The following is a 20575-nucleotide window of genomic DNA, read 5'->3' on the forward strand; positions in this document are numbered from 1 at the left end:
GTTTCAAAAATTCAAAACTCAGTTTAAGTATATTATATCACAGTATCTCTACAATATACATGGCAAGTTTCGTCAATTTTAGTCAAGTCGAACAAGATATACAACCCTAATAAGGAAAGTTCGTTAAATACGCAAATTAATAATTAGCTAAAATAAAAATGCTAAATATCAATGTCTTCATTAATGTTATATCATAGTATCTTCAATGTACATGGCACATTTTGTCTACTTTAATTAGCCAATCCATATATATATTATATATATATATATATATATATATATATATATATATATATATATATATATATATATATATATACACATTAGGAAAAGTCGTTGAATATACTAATTAATAATTAGAGGTTCTAAAATATCAAAACCGACTATTGTTCATTAGTTTCTTAAATGTACAGAGCAATTTTCAACAATTTTGATCAAGTCAACATATCATATCAGAAACATATTCCTAAGAAGGAAAGTCGTTTATATGCAAATTAGTGATTGGCTGAATTAAAAATGCTTAATGACTTTCAATAGCGTTCACTGGAGGTTTTGTCATCTTTGATTAAGTACATCCAGGCATATATTCCAAATTAGGGAAGCTCATTATATATGCAAATTTGAAAAACTGCCTAATGACTCTCAAGAATGTTGTATCATTGTATCTTTCATATACATAGCAAATTTTGATGACTTTGGTCAAGTCAATTAAGATATTTAACCCTAATTAGGAAAGTTCGTCAAATTTGCTAATTAGGAATTGACTGAAGTAAAAAGTGCTTAAGTACTTTCAATAATATTGTGTGAACTTGTGAGCTAAACATGTTGTGCGATTTTTGCGCACGGTGATCGCAATACAGCCAAACCCCCTCCCCATAAACATAGAAATTGCTTTTACCATGTGCACGCTTTAATAATGTATGTCTCCCTTACTGGTTGGCTCCAATATATCATTTCAAAAACGCCAATCGGCTTCAATCTTTCGAGCCGCTGCACTACAGCCTTCAAAGGTCTTTGCGTAATGCTCCGAAATTTTAATGGTCTTTCATTGATTCTGCGCAATACAGTCATGATAGATTTGTCATTCTCTCTGTCCTTTTCTCGAGTTCATGGACAAACTTCAAAGTAATTCAGATTTTAACTAGTGCTGTTTTGACGACATTATGATAAATTGCGTAAACCAGATAAATCATGACCGAAGAGGGCGTGTGTCGATGCATACAGATACAGATAGACTCCTGTGACATTTTCTTTTGAAGACAAGGGTTACAGCGAGTCCCTGCGCTGACAAAATGACAATAACACGACCGAAGAAATGACCAAAACAAATCAATCACTGTTTGTAAAATTTAAAAAGCTGTGCCAGCAAATTTAATCCGCTTAATGTTCGCGTCACGTCAATATTGACGGATGACACCAAACGTTGGCAACCTTATGCTAAGTAGGACATCAAACAACGTATCTTTCTCGGAAAAAATGCCGCATTTGACGCCAATGACATATCAACTAGCTCCACCATATGTTACGTATCTTTCGTCACTACATATTGACAGTACTCATGGATTACATTAAAACTTTTCAGAGTCTGTAGAAAACTAACGTGCAATGATTTTTTTTCCAAATATTAGCCATTCAGATTAAAGTTCATAAGGAAAATATGTAAAACGGATCGAAAAAGGGCAAAAAAGTTCGTGGTTCCCGTCAGTGTTATCGATTTATCTCTCGGCGGGAGAATTGTTGTCTATCGTACTTTTCTATGTTTGGTCAAATAAAACAAACGGTGCCATTCAAAAGCAGAGCGAGACACCGTTCATCAGCGGCGGGAACGAAACATCGTTGAAAGCGACTAGCGGAGGTATGAGGCAGCTTTCAGGTTTTTCATGATGTGCCGACAACACCGAACGAGTGGATTCACCGAACAGCTCAGAGCAACATCCTCCTTTCACATGTCGCAGTTGGAGAATAGTAAGATAACGACAAAATATCAGTCTTTTCCGAACCGATGGCGGCAATGTTACTGATAAACAAACAAATATCCTTTACGCAACATTAGTTCTTATATAAAGAGACCATAGAAAGTGTTCGTTGACCATAGAAAGACAATATAGAAATCTTGTCGCTAATTATATGCCTTAATTAAAACAATGAATCTATGAACCTGTGATGGCTCTATAGGGTAAAACATCAATTTTCGAAAAAAACTAAGAGGCGAATCTTTTTCTTTACTCCAGGAGCTTTTAAATGAATCCCTGCAAATAGTAATCAGACAATAATTGTAAAAATTCCTATCCACGTTCCAGGGCACAAGTAAGGCACAGTTAAATGCCCACTTTGTGCGAACGTTTTGCGCATGTAAGATCGGTTTGCCCTTGAACATGGGCAAGCAAATGTGAAATATTGAAGGATGTACGAAAAGTCGTGCGCTAAAATGTGAGAGGAAATGATACCAGGTCATACTAAAATCTGTCCCTCATTTGAACGAGTAAGTAGCCAATGCAGGGCCGTAGTTTGTCGGGGTTCAATTTTTCACGCTATGAATTTGTAAATTTGTGTAAATTACCCAAATTCTAGTTAATCTAGGTTTTGCTCCTCTACAAGCTTGCCTTTGACAATGGTCAGGCTTCGGCCCTGCAATGAAACACCAAGATACTGTCAGGTCGACCACTCCTCTCAAAATTGTTAAATTTCATATAGATATCACGCAGTTTTTATAGAGGTGTGGACGCTCTGTTCGCTTCAGTAAAAAATAACTCATCTCAACTTCAGTAGAGTGTCACTATAAAGCGTAGTCTTCTGCGGGGAAAATTTAGTACAATCCGTACTCTGAACAAAGAGATTTTAAGGGATATAAATTATGATTTCAGATGCAAAATTTACCGTCCGCCTAAAAAATTGAATTTAATGACTTCCAGTTTATGCTTCAGGTCAAATATCTGTCTTATTTGTACACACGGTCAGGGGTTTGAAAACATCCCATATATCGAGTATTAATGATCAGTCACGTTGCTGCAAGTGGGAAGTGACTTAAATCGTTCAGCGCGAAAGGCACAGTATTATAATCGTGGTGTTTATTTTAAAGGAGATAATTGACCTGTATAAGAGACAGAATTCGCCAGTTTTCTCTTGCTTTCTTGATGCCAGAGTAAACCATTGGTCGATGTTTAAAAAAATTATTTGATAGAGGAGCACTGCTTCTCATTGTTCGCATTCTAACGTGGTGGTATCGTAATCAGTCAGTCTATGTCCGATGGGTTTCTGCCACCTGAACACTGTTTTGTGTCAGAAATGAAGTTCGTCAGGGAAGCATTCTTTCCCCAAAGCTGTTCGCAGTCTATGTAGACGAGTGAAGTTACACTTTGCAAATTTGCTCAATTTTGTTTTGCAAAATGTTCCAAAACCGGATTTCACATGCAAAACATGAAATTTCAACATATTTACATTAAAAAGTTGTCAAGATGAAAATAGTTCCGGTTCACTTGCAGTCCAATGGTGACTATGAGGCCCACGACGTCATCAACAAGGTACCATTGAATCCTTTGGAGTGCGCGATGTTCGATGTATGAGGCATTTAGTTACATGCAATATCGTTGTTGAAAAGTGTATTTCTGTCCAAACTAAAAATCAGCTGTGATCGATATCACTGGACATTATATATATTAAGGCCGTATTGGCAAGTGGAAGAGATGACAGTGACTAAAAGTTTCAACTTGGTTTAACGAGAAACTCTTCCAGTATTTAACAGACTACGTTACCGAAAACGCATCAAATAGTACAACTAATTGAGCATTAAAGTAGATGGTTGGCGGTCAATAGATGTACATTGAAAAAAAGTATTGATGTCAATCTAAATTATTCTGTTGAATGAAACAGCACATGCGTCAAACTGACAATACCAGACGTCGTACTGCGATTTATTCGAGCTGTTGCCGCCCAGCGTGATGGATCTAAAAGCACTTCTCTCCCTCGCATTCCTAGTAAAAGCGTTGGCCGTGTACACCGAAAGAGAACACCCACACATTGTGTTTATCCTTGCTGACGATCTTGGGTACTACGATATCGGTTACCATGGATCTCGAATTCAGACGCCTGTCCTGGACAAACTGGCTAACCAGGGTATCAAACTTGAAAATTACTATGTGCAACCGATTTGCACTCCAACTCGAAGCCAGTTGATGTCGGGGCGTTATCAGGTAGAGGATACAATTTCATCTACTTTTCAATTTTTCTTTCCGTTTCTACTTTGTGGTACATTCGTTCGAAAATTTCTTTCTCTTTTTGCCAAACGTATAAACAAGGTAAAGCCAGAGTAAATTCTTTATTTTGCGTCTCTCCGCGCGTGCCCAGGTTTTTGGATTTTTTGAGGGAATATATAAACTTTTCTTGCAGAATTTTCCTTCTTTGGCGATATTCTGTCGCAGACCCAAGTCACGATTTAATATTGCGAGAAATTACTTCCTTACAGCAGCCGTATTAAAACTCTTTAATCATATGAGTGGCGTAGGCCGTTATCCTGAGGAATAAAGTTAGGGCCTGGAGAGAATTAACAAGGGGGGAGGCGCTTTTTAAAAAGTCGATGCATGAAAAATATCCATACAAACGTGCTTACCCACCTCTTCTCCTCAATAAAAAATAAGTGACCTTCCCCATGCCAAATCATATATCTGTTTGCAAATTGCGTCATTATTTTCTAATTAATGTGCAAAAATAAATAAAGAATGACGAAAGCACATCTTAAGGCACTGGATAGAAAATACAGTAGGGAGGCAGGCGCTTTGTCGAGTTGGTCGCAATGTTTCGCGCAAGAATTTTTGGAGGGTCATAAATTCACACAGGGCTTTTGGGGAGGTCACCATTTTTTGCGCAACTGTTAGAAACAAAGATGTGGCCGGTATATCCTAAAATATCAAATCATAATACGTGGGAGTCTGTTGGGAAAACTATTAACATTTTCCCCGATAAAACAAGCTGTATCTGTTCTTTTATATTATATTTGATGATTCATGCTAATGTACATAGTTTGAAATGGGTGGTAAAAAGTGCATGTTTTGTTGATCCACTATACATGGGATTCTATGACAAAACTGTGAATAGTTCTTTTCCAACGTAAAACTACCAATACCTGTGCATTTATAGATGTTTGATAATTTATATAAATGTACTTAGAATTAGGTGGTTACAAGTGCATGTGTGTACAAGAAATCCAATATAAACGTAGAAATATTCGTGCATTTATAGATGTTGAATAATTGAAGTAAATGTACTTAATTAGCATAAGTAGGTTAAAAATCCATATGTGGACAGGAAATTTGATTTTGGAATTTCATAGAAAATGTGGATCCACTATACATGAGAGTCTATGAGAAAACTATGAATAATTTGTTCACAATACTAAATTAAATCTGAGCTTTTATAAGTGTTTGGCAATCGATACAAATGTACTTGATCAAGATCGCATATTTGAATGTACAGATATAAACAACAAATATGATATTGGAAGTTCACTCGAAAATATCAATTCTCTTCTCATGTGGTATAGTACAAGGAGTAAACTATTGAACATTTTTCCGAATAAAACTTGTTATATTTGTACATTTAAAGGGAGATGTTGTTCAACTAGGTTCAAATAAGTTTCTCGACAAACAATAATAGTGCTCTCTGTACAATTACAAGCCAAACTATAAATAAAGGTAAACGTTACAGAAACTGTCCATTTCTATTTTTGAATAGCTAATTGTATTACAAGTAATTGATAGAATTACCAATTGTGAAATGTTACCTTTTTTATGAATTATTTGAAACCTTGCAAGAGTGATTATTTGTAAGGTTAAAAAGTATTCGCTGAAGGTTCAAAGGTCAAATAAGAAATCATATGTCAATTAAAATAGAATTAATATGGACTGTGACACTCAGGGGGAGGGTCACTGTTTTTTGCGCATGAAAATTGGGGAGGGTCACTTATTTTGTCGCAAACACTTTTGAAAGGTCACTATTTTTCGCGCAGCATCATTTTGAAAAAGCCCCCCCTCCCCCTGTAATTTCTGTCCAGTCCCCAATTGGCGGCTGCCAATGTTACGATGAACACCAGGAAGCATTAACGAATCAGACTACAAGCTGCAACGACAGCCAACATGCAACACTGATAAAATTTGCCCGAATTGTCGATGTTATACGCAGGCGGTTATATTGACTAACAAATCTGCAAATATTGACAGCCAATATTCCGATCCTAGTAGTCTTTCGATGCTAGATAATCGAAATGTCAATTTGCCATTTACGTTTATTTGCCTTGTCAACGAAGTTTGTATATATACATGTACGCGTAATCAGTCAGCATATCGCACACAAAGCAACTTGCATCAGCTGTTGGAATGCCATCTGTAATGGTGTGACATGCATTGCCATATTATACAATATAGAAACATAGGGCCAATGTCCCTGAAGCTGCTATAGACATGGATACAAAATTAAGTATTTCTCGACTGTATGAAATTATCTCACTAAGGTCATCCTAGGGACCTGTTAACCAAATATTAAAGCTGTCTGACCATCGGTTTTGAAAAAACAGAGTCAACAGAGCCCCGCTGTGTTATGTTGAGAATAACTTTTCGTGACACATGTATTGATGAAGAAGGTGGTTATCTTTGATAGCTCATTTCAGGATGGCTTGACCAAAAATTGCAAAATTAGCAGCAAAAATACAAAATTGACGATTTCATCATAATTTAAATATATATGACATTAAAATAAAGCCTAGGAACCTGTATACCAAATATCAAAGCTATCACATGAGTAACTTTTCAGAAACAAATATTTTGACCAAAAACTGCAAAAATTGACCCAAAATAGAAATTTTAAGACTTCATCAAACTTCACTATATCACACTAGGAGAACCCCTAGGAATCTGTATACCAAATATCAAAGGCATCAGGCAGGTAGATTTTGAGAAACACATTTTTGACCAAAATTGGCATAAATTGCACCAAAACTACCGGTACAAAATTGCAGATTTCATCATATATTCAATATATCATATTTAGTTCATAGGAACCTGTATACCAAATATCAAAGCTGTCAGACGAGCGGTTTTAATGAAATAAAGTTTTTACCAAAAATGACAAAAAAATTCCTTAAAAAAACAGATTTGCAAATTTCATCACAATTTGAACAAATCCAAATTGGGTTATCTCTAGGGACCTGTATACCAAATATCAAAGCTGTCTGACCAGCAGTTATGAAGAAGAAGATTTTTTACCAAAAACGCCTTTTTTGGCACTAATTTGCATATTTTCAACAATATCTAAAAATTAAAAAAAGTAGTTTCTCATAATCATATTTTACATTTAGTACAAGAAATATCAAATCAGTAAGTACTGCTCTTCTCAAGATATTTAAGTGGACGGACTCCTCACAAACGGACATACATACATACATACATACATACATACATACACACACACTATTGAACCTCTCTTTTTTGGGAGTGGAGATTTAGCCGAGCGGTACTGTCTGTGGCCTCTCAGCTAGGCGACTGATACCGTATGTTGTGGGTTCGAATCCGATTGAAAACTAGCCGTACACATACATACATACATACATACATACATACATACATACATACATACATACATACATACATACATACATACTGACGCCGGTCGGATACCCATCCCAATAGCTTCTATAGACTATAGTCTATAGTAGCTAAAAAGGGAAAGAGATTATTTATAATAATAGAAATACTAAAACATTCATCAAAGTATGCAGAGCGTACAATTTCAAAAAAAGAGCGATTTTGTCCCTGTTAGGTGTAAAATGCTCATCGGGGACATAAATCCAGAGTAGCAAAAAGGACATTTTGCCAACCTGAGACGGCTATTTCTGAAGCTCACGGAGCAAACTGAATTTTCAAAGGCATACTTATATGAAAATGTATTACGTCCTCCCCAAGAGTACTGGAAAGGCGGTCATATTAGCTTTCAAGTGATCGGCTAATTTGTTTCCCTGGTACAAAGTTTACACTGCGACCCCTGAGTTTTATTCTTGTTTTCGAAAGAGGATGGTTTAAGTTTTACTTTCGGAAAGTTGGAGCGAAATTTTAAGTCTTTAAATTTCGAGTTTCGTACTACTTTAAATACAGGAAAGTTTAGAATTTTCTTTTACTTATGGTAGAATGCACCTCGGGGACAGATATTCGGACTCTTAATTGTTTACAATTCTTTTGTGATATACCATTTGTGGGGCACATTATATATCCCGAGGAATAAGGAAAAAATGACCTTGTTGTTTTTTCGAAAATCGAAAATCGAACATTTTATTTTTCTCGATAGATTTTACAATCGGATGGCGACCATTTTGAATATCAAATATCGGCAAATGCTGGGTAATTTGTGTTTTTAGTACCAAACTTTGCACAGTGACCCTGGCTTTTATTCTTGATTTGATTCTTGTGGATATTTCATAATTTTCCCTGAGACTTAAAAGTTATAGCTTTCCTTCCTTGCTTCAAATTTCAGGCAGTGTTTTAGAATATTAGACTAACTTTTCTGTATCCCTTCGCAAAAATTGGTCACCCTATCTCTGATCCATGAATGACATGAAATGGTCCACCTCTAAACTGTAGTCTGAAAGTGGTGATTCTCCTGCACCTGGCCCAATTGCATCAGCCCTTCCTTGCTAATTCGGTCCGGGCTTGTACAGGAATGCGAAGGTTGTATGAGAAAACTGTCAAAAAAAGGGTTGAGGATTTTGTGTATACATACTTGCGTGTATTTTTTACCAGCTTCTTACTCTGGCCTGGTGAATATGAACCATGAATTACAGTGCTCGTTGATACACCTGAAAACCAATGAAATCCAACCAAACTACACAAACGACAATAATACATTTGCCCTTGAATATAATCATGTTATCAGACAGCATTGTATTGCAATTGCTCACAGTTAGCATTCTCTTTGTAACAGAGGTTGTGTGCGGATTGAGTATGTATGCTTTAACCTCGACATGCATTAATCAGCTGGTGCTGCTTGTAATATTTAGCTTGTGTCTGCGTCTATTTCCAAAGTAGCTGTGCAAATTGTGGGGGCAATGGTCGCGGAATACCCGCACACAGCTGTATCTTTCAAAGGTAATAATAGAACGTGTATTTCAGAAATAATAGGTTTTACAGCAGCAGCTTTAAGGTTTATCGCCCTCGGCCACGTGCAACGTATGCTGTGCACATTGTGTCATGCAGACAAAACAATTTTGATTTTTAGAGGGGTTGAGAAAGTATGTTCCGCAAAATTATTTATTCGCCATCACTGCCAGTGTCAGCAGTCATTTTCTGTTGTAGGTCCCACAACAAATTGAAACAAAAACATTACAAATATTTTTTCTTGGCTAAAAAATTTCTAACGTGAGGTTCACAACTATATCTGATTGTTTCTGACAAAGGTAGAATGCAACCGAAAACGGTCTCTTCCAATGAGTTAAGGCAGGGATGCGGCCATTTTGAATTTCAAATATGGGTAATGTCAGGTAGGGGAGCTTTCAGTTATCACGAGGGGGTTGACCGGGGATATCAGGGGTGTTCCATCAAGTGAAATGTGACCCTCTACCCTTTTGCAATTTGTAAAGCATGACCCTCCCCATTCCAAATTTTACAGCTTTAATTTGTGTGATCTTACCAGAATCGCTTCGCCCTATATAGTTCAATTTTACCATATGTTCACATCTCTTTGTTTGTGCCTCTTGGGGAGTCTATTATTTGCTTATTCTTTTGAATTTAACCCTGCTTGCCATATTTTCAACATACTGGGTCTTACTCTTACCAAAATACATACAACTCTCTGCAATAAACGATATGGAATACATTACTTCTCTATTTATATGTATGCATGTGTATGTACGCTCCTTGTATTACAGAAATAACGGGCGACGCGCTGACCATTAACGTCTATTTATAGGCAAGGGCGAGGGGAAAGCTAAAAATTAACGGGCGAGGCTTGCCGAGCCCGTTGTAATTTTGGCTTTCCTCGAGCCCACGCCCACAAATAAACGTTAATGGTCAGCGCGGAGTCTGTTATTTCCATTATATTATCAATGAATCCCCAAACCGTCAAAATTTACGAAAATTTCCCAAGCGAACGACAACGGGGCCCCAGAACTTGTCAGTGAGTAGTGCGCGCACTGTAAAATTTTGCAAAACCGAAGATATTTTTTCAAAAAGTGTCTAAACTTGGCCCACAAGTATTCCGTTTTAATTTTGTGATTGATTATGATCTTTGTAAAACTTGCAATTTACGTTTCAGCCGAAAAGTTACGATGTTTACGATATTATTCATATTCACGGGCACATAAACAAACCATTATTGCGTATGTGTGGTCGCTCACATGGTTCAGCTCGACTAATTAAAATGCGACGGACAGGGCATGGTAATATAATCTTATGTGTAGTGACCTGAAGGTTTTTGGTAAAATTCCAATATCATATTTGTTGTACACAAATGAAATTCTAACCAGCCTAATCTAGTCAAGTACATTCATATCAATAATCAAGCTTACATTAATGCACACATAGCTAGTTTTGTATCGGAAAAAACATTTTATTAGCTTTCTTCATAAACTCCCATGTATGGAGAACTTGCATTTTTGGATGAAATTCCGATATCATATTTTGTTGTGCATATGCACTTCTAATCACCCTAATCTTGTCAAGTACATTTATATCAATTGTCAAACATACATAAATTCACTAATTTAGCTAGTTTTTACTGGGGCTTAACATTTATTTAACTGCAATAACCTACTTTAACTGTAATACGTTAATGTAACTGTAATTGTAATACCCTCTGTAACTGTAATACGGTACTGTAACTGCAATACCTAAGTGTCACTGTATCTGTAATACCTCACTGAAACTGTAATACCATATTGTAACTGTAACTGTAATACCATATTGTAACTGTAACTGTAATACAATATTGTAACTGTAACTGTAATACCATATTGTAACTGTAGCTGTGATACCGTATTTTATCTGTAACTGTAATACCATATTGTAACTGTAACTGTAATACCACATTGTAACTGTAACTGTAATACCATATTGTAACAGTTAAACTGTTACTGTAATACCGTATTGTGTCTGTAACTGTAATACCATATTGTAAATGTAACTGTAATACCATATTGTAACAGTTAAACTGTAACTGTAATACCGTATTGTGTCTGTAACTGTAATACCATATTGTAACTGTAACTGTAATACCATATTGTAACTGTAACTGTAATACCGTATTGTATCTGTAACTGTAATACCGTATTGTAACTGTAACTGTAATGCCGTATTGTAACTGTAACTGTAATACCATATTGTAACTGTAACTGCAATACCTTACTGTAACCTTACCTGTAATACCTTACTGTAATATGACTGTAATACCGTATTATATCTGTAAGTGTATTGTTTTTCCAAATTGCACAGGAAAGCCTCCATGAGTTGTAACAAAAGAAAATAAATTTTTGTATTTAAGTTTCGTTAAATTTGTTGTTGCTATATTTTGATCGTCAGAAAAGATTTGTTTTATTTTTGTAATTAGAAACATATATTGAGAATAATGTATTGATTTTAAAATGCTTTCGAATCTTGTCTGATATTTTTCACTTTTCGTTATTATTTACAGAGCAGGTCATGTAGTAAGCCCATTGATGTAAATATTTATGATGTACGTACATACATACATACATACATACATACATACATACATACATACATACATACATACATACATACATACATACATACATACATACATACATACATACATACATACATACATACATTTATTCATTCATTCACGTTGCACTCTGAGATATTGCTTGACCGAACATGTAAGCTTAGCGTACACAACTTTGAACTGTCCTCCCAGATACACACTGGACTACAGCATAAAGTGATATACCCAGCCCAGCCGCTTTGTTTACCGACAGACGAAGTCACACTAGCTGAGAAGCTCAGAGAGGCTGGATATGCCACTCATATGGTAGGGAAGTGGCACCTTGGTCACTACCAGAAATCCTGCCTGCCAACAAGCAGAGGGTTCGATACATTCTTCGGTAAATGGCAGATCATCAGCATATTATTTCTGGATAGGCAACAAAGAGCCTTTATTTCAGTTGGTTAATCACTTTGTAGCATAATAAAAGTGATATTCCATGTATACAGCCAATATAAATTTAATAAATGATTATTATCTTTGAGATTTGAACAAGATTGCTGAATTGTGTGACCACCAGAATATATGAAACTGTTATCGTTTACGCTAGTGTTAAAGCAAGCAGTCATTTGATTTCTTGACGCGATTCATACGAGTTTTTCTCCAAAGTTTGAATGTCAATTAAGTGTATAAAGTAAAAAGTGAAGATATGCTGTGATACACCAATTTGATTTTATTTGTTTTTCGATATGATCCGATATGACTGCCAGATGGGTCTGCCGATCAAACATTCCTCTGGCAGTCTTTTAAGTTTGGCACAAGGACAATTTCAGGCAGTTGATATATTCAATATATATTTGATTCCTAAAATTAACTGAGAACAACTGGTGACAGGAACATCAGATAGAAATGATGATCACGAATATTTTGTCACTATTTATGTCACTAAGCTAACTCTACAAAACGGCACTTTTGATTAACAACTGTCCGTCTAACGGTCGATCTATGTGTGCTTTTTAAACTGGCGTTATACAGGCTTTTACAATTGTGCCGTCGGCTACTACACGTATTCAAAGGACACGTGGTTTAAAGGCAATGAGAGTAATCAACACGTGTATGGTGATGATTTATGGAGAAATGACGTACTCGTCGCTTCGAAGTACAAGGGCAAACACAAAACCAGAGTTTTGGCTTCAGAGGCGCAAAATATTATCATGAATCACGGGAAAAGCAGAGTGAGTATTTTGAGATCTTCTGCAATGCAACAGTTGGCGAGTTCTTTATACGAGCGGACACTTTTGTTTTTCTCGAATGACGTATATCACTTGCAATTTGCGTGTATATAAGGAGAAGATCACTATCACTATGAAGATCACTGTTTTATAACATCAGACCAGAGCTATTAAATTCTCTGTTTTCCATTTTCTCAAAATAGTAGTCGGTTTAAAACACATAGGAAACTCAACTGCAGAATATGCATAGTTTCTGTATCAATGTTATGCACTCTGTATGTATGTATGTATGTATGTATGTATGTATGTATGTATGTATGTATGTATGTATGTATGTAGTTTACTGACCTTGGCCTTCAACTTCTAGACGGTACTTTCTTTGCAGCCTCTATTTCTATACTTAGCCTTCGGCGCTGTGCACGTCCCTGTTCAAGTTCCAAAAAAGTACGAAGATATGTACAGAGATATTGAAAACAAGGACAGACGCCAATTGCTCGCTTTGACAACCTTGATGGACGAAGCTGTAGGAAATGTTACGGCAGCAATGGAAGAGAAAGGTCTGTGGGACGATACAATACTGATATTCTCTTCTGGTAAGTTCTAATGTAATGAAACTACATGGATTTCTAGCTCAGCAGAATATTGCTGTGGTTGTTCATCGGTGAAGTTGCTAGTATTACTGCTGCTACTGCTGGGAATGATGATGTAACATAAACTTCAAATGTTTATGCAAAGACAGAAAGCTTCTATACAGCAAAAACTTGGCGTTAGAACTTACTTAATTATTAAATACTTATGGATAGATAAAAGAGCAGCGCAAACATTTAGAAAACAGCTTTTATAAATGCTTTATTACAGCATTTAGTTTGCGCTTTGCCATATCAGCGTCGTCACTTTTTGTCGTCTGCGTCGCTTCAACGGCCATGCATAGCAGAATAGGCACCCTTCCTGTCATTCATGCTCGGTCTAAGTGGTCTGAATTTTCGTTCGACAATGGTCGCTCAAATGTTGATTCTGGCTTTCTACTTACGGAGAAAACAACTTTTCAACGACAGAAAGACAAATGTTGATATGATAGTAATAATTCCCGTCAAAAGTGGGTATACACTTGATTTGGGTACAATTCGCTTAATATATCCCTTCTATACCCGCTTAAGGCATCTGTTTGATCTTAAAGTGGAAGACAGTTTTTGAATTCAAGGGCATTTGCGCTTTCTCTCATACTCCCCCTTCTCTCTCTCTCTCTCTCTCTCTCTCTCTCTCTCTCTCTCTCTCTCTCTCTCTCTCTCTCTCTCTCTCTCTCTCTCTGGTGCAAGTTATGTTATGCGGTCCTATTTCTAAGTTACTTTCTCATCTTTAATTCTTTTCATTTTATCTATAATATTTTAGCACCTTGGTGGTAATTAACAAGCATTCACGGCTTAAGGTTGGTCGGTGAAATTTGAAGAAGAAATGATAACAGAAGTTATGCAAACCCGCATTTTATTTAGTTATGATTGTATCTGTCTGTTATTTCACGTCTGTTTCTCAGATAACGGTGCGGCAACGAGTGCTGGTGGAAGCAACTGGCCACTAAGAGGAGGTAAAAAGGCGTACTTTCAAGGAGGAATAAAAGTTGCTGGGTTTGTTTCCAGTCCTTTACTACCGCCACACCAACATGGATCAACCAACACTGAACTAATTCACGTCAGTGATTGGTTTCCAACTCTGGTTCGCATTGCTGGGGGTCAACTGAATGGTACGAAACCCCTTGATGGCTTCGACCAGTGGGATACAATCAGGTAAGCCGGCAACCCAATCTGGTTAAACCTCTGTCGGGAGGCGCGGGGGTGGGTGGCGCTTTTAGATCAGCTCTGGTATGTCAGTTAGTAGTAGCAGTTTTAAACAGAAAAAATACAGTATTTCTGTTTTCAGGGACCTTCAAATATACGAATCTTTGTACGAATCTTTGTTAAAATGCAACAAGTGGGAAATATGTTTTGCTTGGCTGGTTTTAACCAACTTGAACTAATGGTGACGAGACTAGTCGAGACCAGATTTGATTCAGTCTTCTCATCAATGACGCTATTTTCAACATACATGAGGCATCGGCAGGCAGAACATCGAGAGGTAGACTCCCCCTCCTGCCCCCATAAAAAAACAGTTAGGGGGAAAGCTGGAGGAATTCAAGGGGGGATTTGAAAATTTTGGGGGTAGTGGAAAAGGGACTTGAAAGTTTAACACTGCCTGTAGGGGGCAGCACCTGAAAATTTTTAGTTCCCTTTTACCTTTTCATTTCCAATTCAAAGGTTTGTTAGGTAATTCAACGGAAAATGAATAGCATATTAATGCCATCCAATTGTTCTAATGTTAGTTATAATTAAACATAATCCGGAACCATTTTTCATATTTTATGACTTTTATCTCGCAAAATCTAAACCGTATGATTCTTCGTAAAAACCCAAACAAGTGGGCCTAGTTATGGGCAGAAGCTGCAATTGTTGATAATTTTTCAATATTTCTGTGCAATATATCAATGCAGTTTCTAGCTGTCTCCCTAGAATATGCTGAAACATACAATATACATTTTGTCGACAAAGCCTGTATATCTAAATATCATTTGTCAATGATACAATGCATGTTACACATACACAGGATGTGTTGGCAAGCTGAATACTGGACAGTTCAACATGCTGTTGGAAGTAGAACAAGAACCCAGTTGTATAAGGGAGCCGTCATTATTTACGGCCTGGGGGTCGAAGGAATTTCATGAGGAACTCCGAAATTTCGAGTAACCCCCTGCCAACTATGATGAATTTGAGTACCCTCCACCCCTGTAACTAAGAAATTTTGACTGACCCCCCTCTCTTACAAAATACATACACAGCAATTGTAAAGACGTTTCAAATCCTGGTGTACCCTGCCAGATTATCATCGGTTATCTCATGACAGTTGAAAAGGGTGAAACCAACAAAATGAAATTCAAAGTGACAACAAAATGCAGATATAAAAGCTCACGCTATAACCAGTATCCAACCATGTAGTATTGTTTGAGTTGGATGGGTATGATGACAGGGTTTTCTCTAGGTTATCTGACTGGGTATTGAAAGTACAAGGGAGAACATGAGGGGGAAAGAGTCAAAGGGGCTGTTCCCTATCTTGCATGGAAAATTTTGAGAAATTGACGCGTGCAATGGTTCAGTCTGATGCAATCTGAGAGGTGATTTATCTGAACACCTCGAGGGTAGAGCACGAGAGGGGGTATCCCCCTCTCGTATTGAAAATTTTGAGAAATTGATGTGTGTAATGGTACAATCTGAGAGGTGTTTCACTTTGTTTCCCATAAAAAATTGAGTAAACCCTCTCCTTCTTCTCCACAGAGAGCAACCCCCCTTGAAGTTTTCAATTTTTGAGTACCCCCCCTCACATTCCTCCGACCCCCGGGCTGTAAGTAATGAGAGCTCCCTAAAGTGAACACAAATATTGTCAAAATAATCAAATTAATACAGCTACTGCCTTGCTACTGCAGTGTCACGGTCACTGCATATCGGCAGTGAAAGAGATAGCTCTGACTCTGATGTAGTTAAAGATTAGTCTTGGTCAAATGACGCTCATGACAGTGAAATGTACATGAGATCAGATCAGATCAGAGAGCAACACTCGGAACACGGGAAAATTGAACGTTATCAGGTATTTGAATCCTGGTGTACGAGAATAATCAAATATTAAATAAAAAAATGGGGTCTCCATGCTTTATTTTCTAAATTTTCACATTCTCATCGTTAAATAACAAAAAAGTAAAACTGAAAACAGTAAAGACTCTAAACGAAAAAATGTGTGACTGAATGGAATTATTTATTTTCTACCAAATTTGCCATTATTACACCAAAGCTTTGAGAGATTAAAACGTTTGTTTTATGGAATATTTTAATCTTCAAGGTTTGTCAGTTTTGATCAGCATCTAAGTTATATATGTCTCGTACTTTTGAAAAAAATATATTTTGGTAGGTCAGTTTTTCACTATTAAATGAAGCCAGGAATTCACAATTTGCATACTCTCTCATGATCGTCATTCTGTGTGTTCTTCAGCAGGTGCCATTTACATGGCCAGAGTTAGATCCCTGCAACTCAAGTCGGCTTAGACTAATAAATCCAAAAACTCCACCTATGCGTTTAAAAATGAATCAATTTAAGAACTTGCTTTATAGGAAGATGGCCCTATAAACTGCTAATAACAGGTAGTGTCGAGTAAGTGTGTGTAGAACTGCCCAATACATGTTTATTTTTGCTTTGCATGCATACCTAATAAGTATGCGGCTATATGATAATTTTTGGCCTTGAAAAATAAAAGCAAACAAAAAAACAGGAAAAACAGATAAATGTTGAAAAATATAATTATGAAACTACTAAAATCTCATACAATACATACGTACGTACATACATACATACATACATACATACATACATACATACATACATACATACATACATACATACATACATACATACATACATACATACATACATACATACATACATACATACATACATACATACATACATACATACATACATACATACATACATACATACATACATACATACATACATACATACATACAGGCAGACAGACAGGCAGACAGACAGACAGACAGACAGAGTGGGGAGGGACTCACGATTTCTGAATACCCCGGCCAATGCCTTCCCCGGCCGTAAAGACTGCTTCTTTTCTAGGGGGATGTTCACCAAACGCAGCATTGCAATCCTATTAAGACTTCGTGACCGTTACAATGTGATGTCTCTCGATGCTTCATATAGGACGCGTCGGACTTATTCCGCAAGGGTATATTGATTGGAATTATAAGCGTACTAATGCGAGTACAAAAGAACTAATAACAAAGCTGACGTATAAGCGCGTAACACTATTATAAACGTTTTATGTTGTTATACAATTGGATTCTCAATGCACCAGCATGCGACATCAGGACGGTTGTGATGAAAATACTCGGGAAAATACTCATTGCAGCGTAAATTATCATGGAACCATGGACAGTAAAGGAGGAAGATGAAACTTAGGACAGATGATTCTTCTAAAAACTCGTGACCGTCCGAGACTGGCATTATGGCTACTAATACGGCCATTTAGAATAATAAGTGTTGGTGAATATTGAGCAATTTGTTTTTCCAGTACCAAACTTTGAACGACAACCCCTGACTTTTATTCTTGAATTTGGAAAGGAGTTGGTCAAACTTTACGTAATGAAAGTTTGAGCAAAACGGAGGCACGTACTACCTTAACAGGCCGACATTTTGTATTTAACCTTCTTGCCCCAGTTACAAGAGAAGTTGGACAGCACCCTTTGTTGGATTTTTCATATGTCAATAATAAAATAAGAAGAAGGTCTTGCTCTCTCCTTGTGTTATATCGTAATACCTATCAATTCAGTGTACATTGAATTTTCGATAATAGCACTGCTAACTGACTATACATACAGAGCTGACTAGAACGCTTGGCCCAACCTTCGATGGAAAAAAATGGAGATTTCGGATTTTTTTCAGTGAAAATTACGTTAACTTAGAGAGCTTCAAAACACGTCCACATAAGTCGTCGATCAAAAACTAGAAGTAATGTAAAATTTCAGACCGAATGTGGGCGCTTTCTCTACAATCAAGTGGGAAGTGATTTCTGAGTTTCTTATGTCGATTGTTGTCTCAATTTCACAGACATAACTTCCCATCTCCAAGGAAAGAGATTCTCATCAATATTGATCCATTGAGTGAGCGTGATGAATATGAAGAGACCACACACCCCTGGAAAAACCAGAACTTCGATGTGTACGTAAATTCTGGGCTCATCGTTGGTTCTTGGAAGCTGTTGACCGGGCATCAAGGTAAATCACGTGGCCATAAAAGCGTTTTACGCGAGAACTATCGTCAAAATATTTTGCGAGCTCAAGTGTATCTAATAGACAACGTGTCCTGTAAGGTACAGTTTAAACCTTTGCAGAGTGGTCACCCATAAGACCGAGAAATAATGATCAGGTAGATGGCTACGATTGGCTACGATTGGTCATCGTAGCATATAATTGATACTGCATTAAATAATGTGTGGAAAAAGTATCGGTGTATTTGTCGGACCGAAACATAATAATGATCCCAAAATTTTGATATCTCATTTCTGAAACGACATTCATACAGTTATTGCTCCTCGGAGGGTCTTAAACATGAAAAATCTCATGAAATTGTCCGAGGGTGACTACACGTATTTACACAATGAATAGGTGACCACTATGTTAGAACACTGATTGGAATAAATGTAACTATGCATATATTCATATCGATAGCTTTTTTGATTGTGATAAATATGCTAACGAAGTAGAAGTCGGATATTCAAGCTACGTTTTCTGTAACTATCGATGGATTTTCCATTGTGTTTGTCAGCTTTATAGGAAACATTTTCTTGCTCTACTCGCAATGTCATGCTGAAATATCACGTCCCCGTCTTGTCGACACAGCTTGTACCATTTCAAATTTAACTGTCAACAACTTCTTTTATTCTGGACATCAATTCATTTGACGACAAAAATATTTCATGTTGTGAATTGCAAAATACGTTGTGTTAGCGAGATTGATGCCGTGTGTTTCAGAACACTTTCTTGAGATAAAAAGAAATTGTTTTCTGGAACAAAGATAATGAAAGTGATATGAAGTTACAGTAATTGTCCCTTAAATATTTCTTCAGATCACGCATACTGGCGTTCGCCTCCTGAGATTCCTAGCGTGCAGATACAGACATTCAAGTTTTCGCAAAGCAAGGTCTTGTCACTCTACAACATCGAATCAGATCCAACAGAACAAGTTGACTTATCCGAATGTATGCCGGGAGTCGTATATCGCATGCTTGAAAAGCTTGGTGCATATAACAGCAGCGCAGTGACCCCTAATTTCCCGGATAACGACCTTGAAGCTGACCCTAGAAGACACGGCGGAGCGTGGGGTCCTTGGGCTTGATTTGATGTAGGGGAACAGTGCGGTGCGATGGACTTATAATAAAATGACGAGAAATTTATTTTGATGAATGAATTCTTGAATCCGATTAAATATTTTGTCGAAAAGAAACAGATTCGTTCATTCGTGAAAGCTTATGAATCTCTGGACCAAGTTTTTATTGCCTTTACGCCTACTCAGGGTATGTAGCAGTGTGGTTATATTCTGCATACTTCTGGAAGCAACTCGCTTTTCTATGTCCTGTCTGTTATAGTCTGTACTTGGTACTCTTCCCTCCACTCTCTTCATGCCATGAGTTGCTGTGTCTGATGTGTATGTTTTTTTCGCAACGCTAAATTATGTGGGGCCATAGCTGTGGTGGTTACAGACAGGATTCCTGCCTTTTACAGTCCATTTCGACAACAACAGTGGCATACACGAAAGAACGTGTGTGATTCTAGCCACGAGTGTATCTTATCAAATCTGTAAGTACTGCGGTTCTCAAGATATTTGAGTGGACGGACATCCTCACAAACGGACATACATACATACATACATACATACATACACGCCTATATACAGACTGACGCCGGACGGATACCCATCCCGATAGCTTCTATGGACTATAGTAGCTAAAAATGGCGACAGAACACAGAAATATTTAAAGGACTGGTACAAAA

General features: G+C 37.1%; 1 protein-coding gene across 1 annotated transcript; it reads left to right on the forward strand.

Annotated features, from left to right (window-relative positions):
* The first annotated feature begins 3523 nt into the window (after positions 1-3523).
* Positions 3524-20571, forward strand: LOC139143402 (arylsulfatase B-like). The gene is made up of 7 exons (XM_070713700.1): positions 3524-4190; positions 11911-12097; positions 12733-12932; positions 13315-13522; positions 14461-14710; positions 18633-18799; positions 19651-20571. Exons 1-7 carry the CDS (start codon positions 3939-3941, stop codon positions 19917-19919), a joined length of 1533 nt encoding a protein of 510 aa, XP_070569801.1. The 5' UTR covers positions 3524-3938; the 3' UTR covers positions 19920-20571.
* Positions 20572-20575: the final 4 nt, after the last annotated feature.

The sequence above is a fragment of the Ptychodera flava genome, chromosome 11, assembly GCF_041260155.1.
Source record: "Ptychodera flava strain L36383 chromosome 11, AS_Pfla_20210202, whole genome shotgun sequence".
In the NCBI taxonomy this organism is placed as follows: Eukaryota; Metazoa; Hemichordata; class Enteropneusta; family Ptychoderidae; genus Ptychodera; species Ptychodera flava.